This window comes from Polistes canadensis, unplaced genomic scaffold (assembly GCF_001313835.1).
Source record: "Polistes canadensis isolate GaletaPanama2010 unplaced genomic scaffold, ASM131383v1 scaffold_24, whole genome shotgun sequence".
Lineage (NCBI taxonomy): Eukaryota > Metazoa > Arthropoda > Insecta > Hymenoptera > Vespidae > Polistes > Polistes canadensis.
This window is the reverse complement of record NW_014569571.1, coordinates 58-15430: the sequence shown is the minus strand read 5'-3', so window position 1 is coordinate 15430 and position 15373 is coordinate 58. Positions and strand designations below refer to the sequence as shown.

General features: G+C 29.7%; 1 protein-coding gene across 1 annotated transcript in view; it reads left to right on the top strand.

Moving 5' to 3' along the window:
* The window catches only part of LOC106783643, a 28820-nt gene extending 14742 nt beyond the window's left edge, over window positions 1-14078 (top strand). Inside the window, exons 11-17 of the mRNA XM_014742354.1 lie at window positions 1313-1375; window positions 4289-4366; window positions 6740-6793; window positions 7482-9269; window positions 11036-11243; window positions 11681-11892; window positions 13979-14078. Of these exons, the coding sequence (XP_014597840.1) occupies window positions 1313-1375; window positions 4289-4366; window positions 6740-6793; window positions 7482-9269; window positions 11036-11243; window positions 11681-11892; window positions 13979-14034 (2459 nt within the window). The 3' untranslated portion in view covers window positions 14035-14078. The remainder of the gene's footprint in view (window positions 1-1312; window positions 1376-4288; window positions 4367-6739; window positions 6794-7481; window positions 9270-11035; window positions 11244-11680; window positions 11893-13978) is intronic.
* The last annotated feature ends 1295 nt before the right edge of the window (window positions 14079-15373 follow it).

Below are 15373 nucleotides of genomic sequence, written 5' to 3'. Positions count from 1 at the left end.
GTAAAAGGGGGAAGAAAATGAACTAAATTCGTCTGTGTGTGTTGTGTCATATTAATTAATTAATCAATTATTTTGTGTGTTATTATAATTTTAAATCATGTTCTGCACTCCCATATATTTAATCTTTGATTTGTCCAGATTTTTATTTAATTCATTCTTTTCTTTTTTGTTTTTAAAATTTTTTTTTTTAATCTTTTAATATTTTTATTTAAAATTCACATTTTTAATATCATAATCATAATCATCATTGTCATCATTTTATACACCTTGCATACTGTCTTCGATAATTATTGTGTTTTCCATGCGATGTGTTCGTTGTTTGTGTTTTTCTCGTACAACACATTTTGAGGATTTTTTCTTCACTTGTTAACGTAAATATATACAGGGTGGATCAATATTTTCTGAAATAGGCCAAAATCTTCTGTTTGATTTCTGGTATCAGTTATATATTCTTATTTAATTTTTTCTTTGTAAAATTATTGCGGGAAAAAAATAATTGATTTTTTCAAAAATTGTCTGGTCAATCTAGAAAACTTTTGGCTCATCTTGTATATATTTATCTATATCTATTTATCTATCTCTCTATTTATATTTATATTATAAATATAAAAATTGTGTTGTGTCATATTTCAAAGGAAATGTACATTACCGTTAAAAAAAGAAAAAAGTAATTAGGTTTTCGAGTAAAGAAGCAACGTGGGACGTATAAAAATTTAAAAAAATAAAGAATAAAAAAGAAATAAGCGAAATAACCCAAGGATAAAGAAAAATTACTAATACTTACACTTACACGCGAGATCGTGATAAAATTAAACAGCGTGTGAATGTGTCTCTGCATATTTAAATTGAATTACGGAATTTGTCCGACAAATTCTTTAATTTTATTTTTGTCTCTATTAATTAATTCGTACATATATATATATTCATATTTTATTTTATTTTTAATTCTTATTCTTTTCTTTAAATATATTTGATGAGCCTAAATACTCTCTAAAAATCCTATATTTGTGGTGTCACTCATTTTTTTTTATAATTTCATAAGACGGAAATTTTGTATCACTTAAAGAAATAATACGAAGAAAAATAAAATAAATAAAATAAATTTAGTTAGAAAAATATAAATTAGAATAATGAGAGCAACCGGTATGTTGTTAGAAATGATGTTGACGTAAATAATTGAATATAACGGAATCAGCTAAATGTTGATATTTCTGTGTCCCGTGCATTACTTTCCGTGTCAACCCCAAACGAACCTGATCTGATCTGACCTGATCTGCTACCAATCGATACTCGAAAACTCGAATACGAAAAGTGGACCTGCCTGAGATTAAGGGGAACCATCGCAAATTCCGTAACCTCGTCACCAGCTACATAGGTAACTCTGTCTGTCTCTGTTGGTCCGTCTCTGTCTGTTCTACATTTTTTTATTTATTTATTTATTTATTTATTTTCCTTTTGTTTTTTGGTTTTGTTTTCAAATTGAGTTTTTACTTTTTTTTTTCCTCTCTTCTTTCTTCGCTTTTTCCTTTCTCTGTATATTTTTTTCCCCTTGTTTTTCTTTTAATTTCCTTTTCGTTTCCCTTACTTTATTTTTTCTCACTTTGTATGGTCGTCCGTAAAAAGTTTGTTCCTTTGTTCTAACCACTTACTTACGCTTGTACACATTCGTATTTGTATTTGTTTTATTTTTTTTTTTGTTTTTTTTTCCTTCTTTTTTACAAGGTAATATTCATTACAAAACAATATTTGTACTATTTTGTAATTTATTCTTGTTCGGCACCCACGCTCACGCGCATCAAAATTGCTTCTCAAAATCTTTTTTTTTCTCTTTGTTATTATCTATTTGCATATTATTTCTCATTTATTTGTAACTCGTTATATTTAATTAATTTTTATTGAGCTTCCTATATTCCTTTAATTTTGTCCTTGCTAATCGCTTCTATTAGCATCTTTCGCGTCTTAAAATATTAGCTCGTTTCTTATCGTGTATATGAGCGTGTGCGTGCGTGTATATACGTAAATATATTTTTGCATCTTTTTTTTTTTATTATTTTTATATAATTAATGAATGCTTTGAGTATATGATAATTAAAAATTATCTTGTGCATTTATTCTAATGTATTTTCTATATTCTATCCTTCGTGTTAGTGTAAGTATCGCTTATGTATCTAATCGATTAATTAATTAATCAATCAATTAATTAATTAATTAATCAATCTGTCGTTAGAGTAGATAACATTGATTCTAAAAATATATTGTAATATCTTCTTATCAATCTTGTTAGAAGATTTTCTACATTCCCATGAAAAATGTTTAAACTCGCTAAAAAAAATCTTACGTGTGGTATATTTGTGTGTTTATGTATTAGAGTTTCTCACATGATGAGATATGATCAAAAAATGATTGATTTTTCAGTGGCATGTTTTTTAGTCTCCGTATATCCTCTCGTTGATGATCCATTTGTTATCTTTGTAGCTTTCTGTGTGTTATTACATCCAATAATCGTGTACTTGATGATATTTTATGTACAGGATGGAATAAAAGTTCTTAAACTTTTTATTTTACATTTAAATAGCAAATTGGAAATAAATATATTAAATTAGTATTACGAGAAAAAAATGTTGTCGAATTGATTCTTAATTAATTATACGTGGGAACTTTTAACCCACCCTGTACTTCAACCTTTTTTACCATCCTTTTTCTTATCACTTTTTTTTACATCTATCTTTATCTTTTTCAATCTCTCTATCTTCTATTTATCTATACTTTTTATTTTCCTTTTTTCATTTTTTTTCTTATTTTTTCTTCTTATTTTTTGTTTTTCCAACTATTTAAACACATTCATCAAGAGAGTTCTCGAAATGTGGTCGCGTTTTATTCGAGATAAGAAAAAGAAAATAAAAAATAGATCCATAGGATTATTCCCGTTATCCTGAAACAGAGAGAGAGAAAAGAAAATTTAAATAGTACGGACCAGTGACCAATCAACTTCGCGCGTATCAACACTTTTTTATTATTATTATTATTATTATTATTTCTTTTTGTTTAATTTTTTTGATCTTAATTCCAGCCACATGTCCACGAGCAGATATTCTTTTTTATTTCGTGCAGCAATTAGTTTAGCCTAGACATAACCCTCCTCTTGAAAAACATCAACGAAGATTGTTATAAAAAAAAAACAAATTATTATTAATTTTAATATTAATAATAATAATAATAGCAGATGTGTACGATTCGCTACTTTTTTAGGAAATTTTTTTAACGGACGTTCACGATCACGTACGTACGTATATATACACACACATATATGTATATGAGTATATGTTTGTATAATCAAGGCTTCTTATACTTTTTTACTTTGCGAATATGAACAATATTATTTTCACAATTCTGGGATATAAATTATTTTTTATTATCATAAACTCACAAACATACTATACATGTAATGTTGCCAAAATTTTTAGATTTCTTTAAATTTTTGCGATGACATATGGGGTTGTCAATGTTGCATTGAGAAGTCATGATATATATATACAAATTATATTTGCGTTAATTATACCAATATACATATATGTATATATATTATTATTTTTATCGCTGATGATTAAACATAAAAATAATACACATAAATACACAAGGCATGTAGCGAGTTACACGTAGAGAATTTAACTACAAAATCATTGACAAACTTTTAATATAAAATATATTTTATAATCGTTATAGAATTAATTAGAACGATTTATTATTATGAGAAAAGCATATTTCTTTTTTTTTTTAGAAAGAAAGAATTGCTTTTTTCTTTGAATGTTGTCAGCTTGGATACGTAGTTTGGTTCTCATTATTTTTTAATTGTTATAGAAGAAAAAAAAATGAGAAAAAACATTATTTATGTTAAATTGTAGAACGAAGAAGAAGAATAAACATCAAACAGGATTATGATTATACTTATATGTAAACATATTGTATGTTAGAATTATAATTAGTGATCAGTGCTGTAGCGAGGATAAAAAAAAATAATATTTTGTAAAAAATAAAATAGGAACTTGCTACAGTACTGACTAAGCTTCAGTAGCGTATAATATCAATGGTATTTTCTTTATTTATTTAAACGGGCACCCCTTTAACATTAAATTTTATTATTAATCATTTTATATATAATTTCTCTACAAGATATTATTATGATTATTATTATTATCATATGGATATCTATTTAAATTCTAACAGAATCAATAGTAATGAATCAACTCTGTACCTGAAATTACAGCAAATGTTGTGTTTTGTGTTACAGCACTGAAACATTCCCCATCGAAACGAAAAAGTATAACGAGGCCGTTGAGGCCACTCGAGGGTGACTTCGATTCAACCGGTAAGTCCACATCCATTTTTTATTGTTTCTTTGTTATTTTATTTTTTTTTTTTGTTTCTTTCCTTAAATTTTGTCTCACTTCAATTAAGAATTGTTCCAATCTTATCTATTTGTCGACAAATTTTAATCCGCTTCGAAATTTACGCTGCAAACGAGATCTTTTTTCACGTTGAAACACTTTTTTATAAAATAAAAAAAAACTTTTTTATTTTTACCTATTTTTTAACCCAACTTTTAAGGAATTCCACATCTTTTTTTAAATATTTCAAACATAAATACGAGATCTTCTATAAAGATATACCAATATTTATGCATATGCTGAAATTAGTCTAATGATTTCGAATAATTATTTTAATTATGAGTTTCAGCGTGAAATTAATGCTTGATAATAATTAATCGATAAATGAAAAGAAAGTCGTACAAATTTTTGGAACTTTTTAATTATAATTAATCATAGTAAGAGGATTTCTTTTTATATTATTTAGACAATCTTTAAAAGAGAAACAAGATAAAAAAAAAAATTTATACAAAGTATTATAATATATTTAAATTTATACATTTTTTAGTAATTCATATCGTGTTAATTATTTATTATTTAAAGTTCACAGTTTTATTATACGTGACGTAATTTTATTTATAAAATGTTCCAAAAATCATGCAAAGAGTACGACGAAATTTTTATCGATCCACGAATTTGATCTCTTGAAGAATATTTTTCTAATGGCTTTGCGCTGAACTTCACACGTGTTAGCAAAGCACAGCGAAGAGTGCAGTAAACTTAGATGCGGCATTCCCAAGTTACCATTGCCCAGATCCAAAACCTTCACGACCGTTCCGAAATTCGAGAATCCTACGTGAAAAATAATAATAATAATAATAAAAGAAAGAAAAAACACCGAACAACGAGAAAAACAAGTCCTGGACCCCTTCGATCCCACCAAACGGTTTTTCTTTTACCATCCAGAAGAGAGCTTTCACAAACAGAAAAGAAAAAGGCAAAAAAATCAAACGAAAAGAACATCAGTATGTACGTATTTCGATTTTTGTGTCTCATTGCGTATTATTCCCCCGATAAAATATTCGATCGAATGTTTCCCCCATTACTTCTCCTCCTTTGCCGCAATATTTAATTGTAAACGAAGTGTTTTCATTCATTTTTCTTATTTTTTTTCTTCTTTTTCTTTTTCTTTTTCTTCACGTTGAGAATTGTTTGACATCCCTTAACCTAAACTTTCTCCCTTTTCTGATCATAATTTGTCCCCCAATTTATGGTGAAACGTTTTCCCTATAAATATTATTCTATGTTGAGTGATGAATATTTCATGGTTTTCCTGTTTTATTCTATCCCTTATTTACTATTGTCACACAACCTAATCTACCCTAAATCACCTTGAATCCAACCCTGATCCTTTCATCGGCCAAATTGCAAGGAACCTATGCATACATAGCTTTTTTTACGGTGAATGCCAATCGAATGCGAGCAGTTTCTGGATATTACGTCACCCCTTTGTTTTTTTTTTCTGCCATTTCGAACGTCCCTTCCTCGAATCTTGGATCTCTCTAAATATGCATTTATATGCATAAATATGCATTTAATCGGAACAAATAGGAGCAACCGATGCACAGGGAGATATTTTCATTCGAATACTGGCCAAAAATATTTTTGTTAATTCGTCTAACAATATATTCCTATAAACATTTTATTTTATTTCATTTTGAGATAATTATATATATATATATATGTATGTATGTATTTTTAAATTATTTTAATATTTAAACATTCACATCTCTCGCACACACAAACCATAATAAGAATTTTATAAAATTTTTAATAAAATACTAAAAATATTGTTTATAGTGTTAATGTGTGTATACTTAATTTTACAAAAATAATCAAATTTAAAAAAAAAATGAAAAAGATATTTTGGGATATAAAACAGTTATGGCATGTTAAATATTTGATATTTTTCATAAAACAGAACATTAGTTTTTTCAGTAACCTATTGTAGTTTATTTTTTCTTTTTTAAATAGAAATGAGTTTGACCTAAAAAAAAATTATTTACATATTAGGCTGAAAATTTTTCAACCTACACACCTATATTTAGGAACTAAAAAAGATGAAATGTTATTAATCATTTAAAAAAGAAATATTTGGTCAGTTTTTAAATGTAAATATCCCACTGTGCGATGGGACAGAGAACCAAGTATCAAAATCCTCAGACACTAACATAAATTTCGACAATGTTCGGAATAATAAACGATGGATGCAGAAAAAGAAAAAGAATTTTTCTCTGTCCGATCGCGTTAAAAAAAAAAGCCAGGCACATTGCTCTAATTACGGTAATGGTATATGGTGTTGTATGGTGGTTTAGCGGTGGCGGCTATGGGAACCTCGACAATGCATGCTACGTCACCCACGAAGCCCGGTGAGTCTCACACGATCTCAATTTTTATTTCGTTAATCTCTGATATCTTTCTATAATATCGATCCTTCATGGATCGATTGATCATTATATCTTTTTTCTCTTCTATCGAATAACTTTTTATATATATTCTAAATAATATAAAAGAAGAAAAAAAAACGAAAAAAAGTATCTATCGTTCGTTGTTTTGTTCGAAGTTAAAATCGTAGAGATATGAAAATTACGTAACGTCATTTCAAGAATATTTTCAACATTTCTCATACATTATTCATATTAATAAAAATAAAAAATAAATTAACGAGCGATGCAACAAACATTTCATCGTTGTTTGACGTAACATTGACTTGACCCACCTTATGCATGTCGTAAGCCCCTGAAGAAATCCATATTTGATGTATATAATAAATAATACTATTTGTTAAAAAGAAAAATTCCTAAAAATAATACGAGAAATGAACGTTGCATCGCTCGATTCGTATAAACGCGAATCAGTCTCATTCGGCTTCTCTCTATTTTCTTTCTTCTCTTTCTCTCTCTTTCTCTCTCTGTCTCTCTTCACATCTCTTCCCTCTCGTGGTTCCAAACCCAACGTCATCGTATCGGACAACAAAACTGTTCGCACGGGATGAAACAAAAAATACGACTATAAATTCGGTGACTCGATCGCTTTTGACAACCAACGACGAAGCAGGCAGCCCAACGGATATCGTACCTTCCACCACCAGTACAGTTATGTCGAGTGGTTCGGTCCCAATTGCCACTTCCACACCTGTAAATCTAGCAGCTGGTCCAGTAAGTCCACCACCATTGAGCTTGGGCATCACCCAATCTGTTCCCCATCAAGAACAGAACGCTTTGGGTGGTGGGAAATCAACAACAACAGCTGGATCAACAACAGCAACCAGTTACCCGGCCGTATTGAAGGGAAGAAGTGGTGCGAGTCCTCCTAATCCTAATCTGGTACCTTCTGGAAAGGTTCCACCACCTGTACCACCTAGAGGCTCAGGTGCAAGGTCTGCCAGATCACCTGGACCTACCACAACCTCCTCGTCTTCGATAACTTCCAGTCGAGGTGACGAAGCAGCCCTAATCACGAGCAGACAATACCGCTTGCATGACAGTTCGACTATCCTGCATCACCGTCCCTTACCCTACAATACTTCTACTACTACTACTACTACTACTACTACTACTACTTTCGACACCCCCACAACCATTTTCAACACTACCACCATCACCACTACTACCACCACCACCACCACCACCACCATCGGCACCAATGAATATCCAACAATGTCAGCCTCGATCTACGACGCATTGCATGCTCGTGCATTCACTCCAGCCTTTTTACCACCCTGCCATGAGAACCTACCCCTCGTCGATGATGTCATCCGAAACAGGGGTATCATCGTCGAGGAACCACCCGAGCAACAAGACGACGAAGAGGAGGAATTCGTTAGCGTTGAAAAAATCGACGATCGTTATTTCATCAAAACTAGTCCTTATCCTTTCAGACCTGAAAGAAGGAAATACAAATCTACGACAGACGTAACAATGCAATCAACCAAATCATACCCCCCCATCGAAGACATTTCTAAACCAACTAAGAAAATCGATCATATGGCTAAATTCACTTATTTCATAAACCCGGCTTCCAGAGATGATCTCATGAATTATAAAATGTCGCGAAAAGATAAAAAACATTCGGAAACTTATCACGAACGAATGAAACGTAAACAGATGGAAATCGATGCTTCGATCAATACGATCACTGCGATTACTCAACAAAACCAATCAGATATTCAATTCGATCCAAAATCTCGATCATGGAGAATGTTTGATTCAACTGAGAAATTTCCAAACGAGTCAACCAATGTTATCTCGAGAACGACCGAACAGAATCCTTCCAAAATTGTCGAAGTTAAGAAAGAAAATCGTTTGTTAAAAAAAATCAAAGAAAAATCTATCAAAAAGAAGAAAAGATTGGCACCAATACCAAATTCGAAGAGACAATTCAATCGAGATTTTGACGAGGCTGGACAAAAAAGGATCATGAAAGAAATCGAAAAAGTGTCCTTGGAAAAGGATTCAAGTTCTAGCACTTACGTTGATGGTACTGCATCTTGCGATAACGTCAACATCGATATCCAAAGTGTTGATACTTCTTATCAACGTTCGACACACTACTACGATCAGGTTGATCAAAGATTAGAAAACATTAGAAAGGATCATCGGGAAAGGATCTTTAGTCCAATTGCTTCTACCAGTTCGAAGGAACCACAATCCGGCAAATTTCTGACCAAATTTACTCGAAAAGAATCGAAGATGACGAAAATGAAAAGTGGATTGAATAAGAAGACTGTTATTCGAGATCAAAGTTTTCTTTCGACGGGAGAAAACGACGAGGGAATAAATTTAAAAGATAAATCCGACAAATTGAAACCGAATTATTCGTTCTTGCACAGTTACAAGAACACTTGATCATCATTCAACAAATAGATTCTAATCAGATCGATTCTAACAATTACATCGATGAGAAATATTCTCTACACGCATATAAATACACATATACTTATTTATTTCTGCATGCTAGTGGAACGCAAACACGAATTAATACATATACACACACACACACAAAGACACATTTTTACATATAAATTATTTTCTTACTTTTATGTTACATCCATCTCTGCATCTCATCTATCTATTTTTCTATATTTTGTTTTTTTTTTCTTTTCATTTCGAATTTTTTCCCTGACGTATTTATTGTCTATGAAAGTTGTTCCCTTTGATTTTATTCATTCTTTTCAATTAATAGTTCTGTGTGTGTTAGGGTTGTTAAAAAAAAAGGGACGAATTCAACAGAACAAATTGAACGAAATTATTTGAAACCAATTTGAACCCCCACACTCATTTAGTATCCTTCTCTTCGATTACATCAACTCCGAACGTCGATATTGGGACATCGACTGAGGCGTATTAAACAAATAAAAAGTAATTGAAAAATCAAATAAAAAGGTCAGAAAACGACACCGATTGTGTGGATGTTTTCTTTGTGTTCGAGTATCTTCGAAGGACATTATTGCATGCGTAGGACCTTTTATATTTGTCTGTTTAGCTTTCTATCTCTCTCTCTCTCTCTCTTTCTCTTGTAAATATATATGTATATATATTTATAATATTATATAATATAAATATATATTATTTATTATATATAATTATTTATATCAGGAATTCTCAAATTTTTCCAATTAGCGATCCCCTTTATTCCCTTTGCATTCATAGAAATTCTATACGTGTAGTGTTTCTGCACAGGTTTTAAATTAATTTTCAGGAATTTGCGAAATGTTTGGATTTTACCCAAATTTCTACGACCCCCATATGGGTTCGTCAGTATTAAATCGAGACGCACCCCGATTTATATAATTTATATATTATAATATATATGAAATATTATTAATAATTTATGTATATATAGATATATATGGCCTTGAGAATTAGCTTATGCTTGGCGTTGTTTGCTTCGAATTTTCGCTTGGTTTTATTGCTATGTGTACTTTTTAATGTATATTTTATATTACGGAGATGAAGAAAAGGGACGTTCACGCGATTAGAATGTTTAACCTTCTTTTTGATCGCAGTATCATCCCTCTTATCTCCAATATTTGTTCCTTGTATGTGTACGATATATATAAATATTTTATTACGATCCATTTTCCTGCCTGCGTAGTTTAGAAGCGAAGTAGATAAGAGAAAAAAAAAAAGAAAAGGAAAAAGCATTTTTCGAACACGTACATTTTGTTTGTTCTATCTAACAATTTTTAAACAAGCTAGTTTAATAAATTCATTATAATATTCCCCTCCCCCCCATTCTCTTCCATACCTCAAAAAAAAAGTGAAAAGGAAAATATTTGAATTATTTACAAAAAAACAATTCATTCAGAATTTAATGGTAATCCAACCGCCCCCCCCCCCTTCCTCACAATTTTCACTATCGCTTTCCTGTTAGATCTAATTCTAATCTCTTCATTCCCTTATAAACGCATCCGAAAGAAATTTTGTTGAAAAATGAAATCTCAACACATACACAAACAAACGCTCCCTTTTTAGATTGACAGCTATTATAACAATAATAATATTAATAATTAAAAAAAAAAAAAGGAAACAAAGACAAAATATAGTCGTCGGTAAATCGCAGAATATTGAGTGTTCATTAGTAGCTAATTGTAGTTGCGCTTTTTGTAGGTGGCACCCTCCCCTCTACCTGTTCCACCCCGCCCCCACCTTTTGACGATGCAGTCCGGTCTAACGACCAGACACTGGCTTCCGGTGGTCATCTACAGCAAGCTGTTACTACAAGTATACTCACCAGCAGCTTGAGCAGTGCCCATTCCAAACACAACAAGGTCGTTCATCACGTTACTCTTACCAAATCAAATCATGATGCGGTCAGGTAAGAAATCATCAATATTACTTACCGATAAAATTGGTTTTTTTTTCTTTATTTTTTATATTTTTAACACAGAAATCTAATTTTGAACGATCTTTACACGTTTGTTATTAAAAATATTTTGGTTGCAGAAGAGAAATTTTAATAATTGATATTCACACACATTCAAATAAGAATTAGATAAATTATTTAACACGTTGATATGTGTGGCGTCTACATGTATTTTTTTTTTATGGGATTGCATATTTTGTAAAAAAAAATTGTTTTTGTGGTGAGGTCACCGGTGATCTACACGGCAGTCAACGCGTTAATATCAAAGCACCGAATTCATTTCTATACGTAATATAAACATTTACAATTCTTATCATAATTAAGATAACCAACATAAGATCATATATATATATAAATAATAAAAAAATAAACATTATTATTATCTTCAGTATATCGGACGTACACTTGGAGAGTAGTGGAAGTGGAAGTGGTAGCGGTGGTAGGGAAACTAAATCATCGCTAAGCGTTGAAAGTGGTGGTAGCAGTCGTGGTGGAGGCGGCTTAACGTGGACACCACCTGCTGGTAGTGCTGAAGGATCAACACCTACCTGGACGGAAGGGACACCATCTTTTACTGAAAGTTCAAGCAGCGGTGATATAGGTAAGTTCATCTACGCCCTCAACATCTACTACAAATCTTGAAGATGGTTTCAACGATTACGTCTTCTTCTTCTTCTTCTACTTCTTCTTCTTCGTCTTCGTCTTCTCCTTAATCCTCTTAATCATCATCATCATCATCTTCTTTTTCTTATTCTCTATTTATCATCCTCTTCTATCAAATTCTAACACGTGACCACTCTAAAAAAAGGAGATGATGATAATTAATTAATTAATTAATTTACGATATAGGATTCTGGCAATGAGTTTATGGGTCTGAGAATTGATTATGTTTCCATCATAAACGTGTCTCGTTCGCTATGTTAAATAAACGTATTTGAATCAGACCCTGTTTTGAAAATGATAACATTATCATTTTTAACCTTTTAGTTATGGTGAATATGGTTGTTGAAGAAGAGTGTGTCGCTTATGCGAATTGTTTGACAGTAAAGTGCATGTAATCAAAATTATTTTATCATTGAGACTGCGTTAAAATTTTAAATAACGTTCGTTTATGTTATTGGATTGGTCAATAAGAATTGTATCGGAATTCGAAATATTTTATATCGAAATAAATATAAACTTAATAATAACGGGACGAATAGTATAATAACAATATTATGATTGTCTTATTCTAATTTATAAAGTTTTAAATAAAAAAAAAAAATACTAGTAGTGTTTATTCATATATAAAGTTATTTGAAAGAGAGAGAGTTGCATTAATATTTAATAATTAAATAAAATAACAAAAATTCCGACATTAATTATTGTCCAATTAGAAAATATAATATCGTCGTTTATTTCTATAAATGAAATTGAAAATAATCATAATTTCCACCGCTATCATGCACCGTACACGGCTTTCAAAGCAAACAAAAAATAAAAGTAAATAATTATAATTCTTCATTGAAAAAATCATCATTTAAAGGGAAGCAACTATAATGAGACACAATAACTAAAAGGTTTAATATTTTATATTCTTCATTTATATATGAATTTAAAATTTAAAAACAATTTTTGTATAAGTAGAATCATATGTATATATATATGACGATAATTAATAATTAAATTAAAATAATATAGTGTGGCCTGATTCAATATGTTAAAAAAAAATAGATGTAGCTTTCATATTTTTGTTATTGTTTTAGTTTTTTTATTATTAACACGTATACTAGTAATTATTTTTTAGTTAATTATCAAATTAATCATTTTCTTATATTTTTAATAATTTTTGATACATCATAAAATCGTGACACTCATTTTACATTCCGAATTCAACAAGACATCTCTAAATTGAATTATCTTAAATATTATAAATTCTGATTAAAATAATAAATAAAACGTTCTTCATATATTAGAGAAAGAAAAGTATTAACACGCTTGGCTCGAGGAAATAATAAACAAACGATAAGCTTTTAAACACTTCGAGTCCGTTTAAAAATGAAATTCGTACAATCATTTCATTTACTTCGTAGCAAAACTTCTATTTGAAAATTAAGTGATTGTCTATATTTCCTTTTCAAACATACTCGAAGTTTTATGCGTTTAAATTAAAAAAGAACAAATAATGCAAAAGATTGAACTTATCGAATAAATGAATACGATTGTCAACTATAATGACTCTAGATAGATATAAAAAAAAATATATATAACTTATATGCATAAACAAAGTGAATACGACACGAATAGAATTTTATGATTATTTTTCTAATACTATTTTTTTTTACTTTTTACATTAATCAAAAACAAACTGCCCAACGAAACTAGTTTCAGATACGAAAAGTTAATTATAAGTTACATACACCTCGTGAATATTACAACTAACATTTTTTATTATTATTAATAATCTTCTAATTCATTGTTTTTCTAATTCGAATATTCAATTGTAATGACATTAGATACAAAAAGAAAAACAAATCAATCGTAATGTATAAAAACATCATGGATACTTCACTACAACTCAAGTTTTCTTTAAATTTTATGAATTATTTTTTCTTAACTAATTGTTTTCTAAGCAAGTGATTAGAAAAAGAGCAAACATAAATGATTACGCATCACCATTGCCTTTGATTATTTCTTTATACTTGCAGGTATCGTTAGCCTGGATAATTTCGTAACTCGTTCTAATCGTAGGAGAAAGTGTTAAGTTAATTGACGAATTGTTTTTTTTTTTTTTTTTTTTTTTTTTTTCTAAAGAATGAAAGAGAAAGAGAGTGAGAGAATGAGAAAGTGAAAAAAAGAAAGAGATAGAGAGAGAGAGAGAGAGAGAGAGAGAGAGAATAAGGGTTTGAAAAATTTTAAGAAATGAAATAAAAAAGAAGCAAGAGAAAGGTCATATAAAAAGAAGAAACAAAAAATACAACAAATAACTCAGTGCCTAAAATCTAATCTCGTTGTCTATATGTTGTAGATTGTATTTCAAGGTTATCGTCCGTAAGTGTTGCGAGGAAACGTACTTAATTCACACACAAACACACACACAAACCTTCGAGTGCCCTCCCTTCCCTCCAAGTGATCGAAAAATGGCACTACTGGACGTTTATATAACTGCCACTTCGAAAGCGTTTATTATTTCAAAATAATAATTATAATAATATCGAGAAGTATGATATTCGATTAGAGAAAGAAAAGAAAAAAAAAAAGAATTGAAAAAAATATTCTACAAATTTGAAGGAAAAAAATTAATCATTTTCTATAGACGCTTTCGAGATTATGTTCGAAATAATTATTCACTTGGTAAGAGAATTAGAAATAGTAATTAGAAAAAAAAAAAAGAGGACAAAATAATTGAAAAGGAACTCAAGGTGTGTTGTCATGAATTTACAATATACATACAAAATACAATTACAATATACAATACATACGTAAATATATATATATGGATAATACATATATATATAAATATATACTTACTTTTTAATAATATCCTTCGTTATATATAGCCCTGTTTAGCTGATTTCGATTCGACATATATAAATCATTGTTGTCAAATATATTTATATATTTGATTTATTTTTTTCTTTTTATGCGACTATCAAATAAAATGATTGCGACAATAAAGCTAATACGTTACGAAAGAAACAACAAGTACAACATTTTCAAATTAATCAAAACTTTCAAACAAAAATACAAAAAAAAAAAGAGGGAGAGAAAAAGTTCAATTAATCATTTACGTTAAGAAAACTTTCTTTAATAAAAAAAATAAGTGGGCCAAAAGTTTCGAAGTGATTTGAAAAATTAATTATTCTCTTTTATGATCACCAATCGGATTCGCGATTAGGTTTGTAGTCTAAAACTACAAGCTTTGCTTTGCTCGTAGTTTTACAATATGAAAACAAAGTTAGTCTATAAAGGGTCTTGAAAAAGAATAATTCGAATTGAAAATCACGTAAAAACTTTTGCCCCAATTTTGATATTTTTAAAATCTTTCTTCTCTTCTTCTTTCACATTCTTCTTCTTCTTCTTCTTCTTCTTCTTCTTCTTCT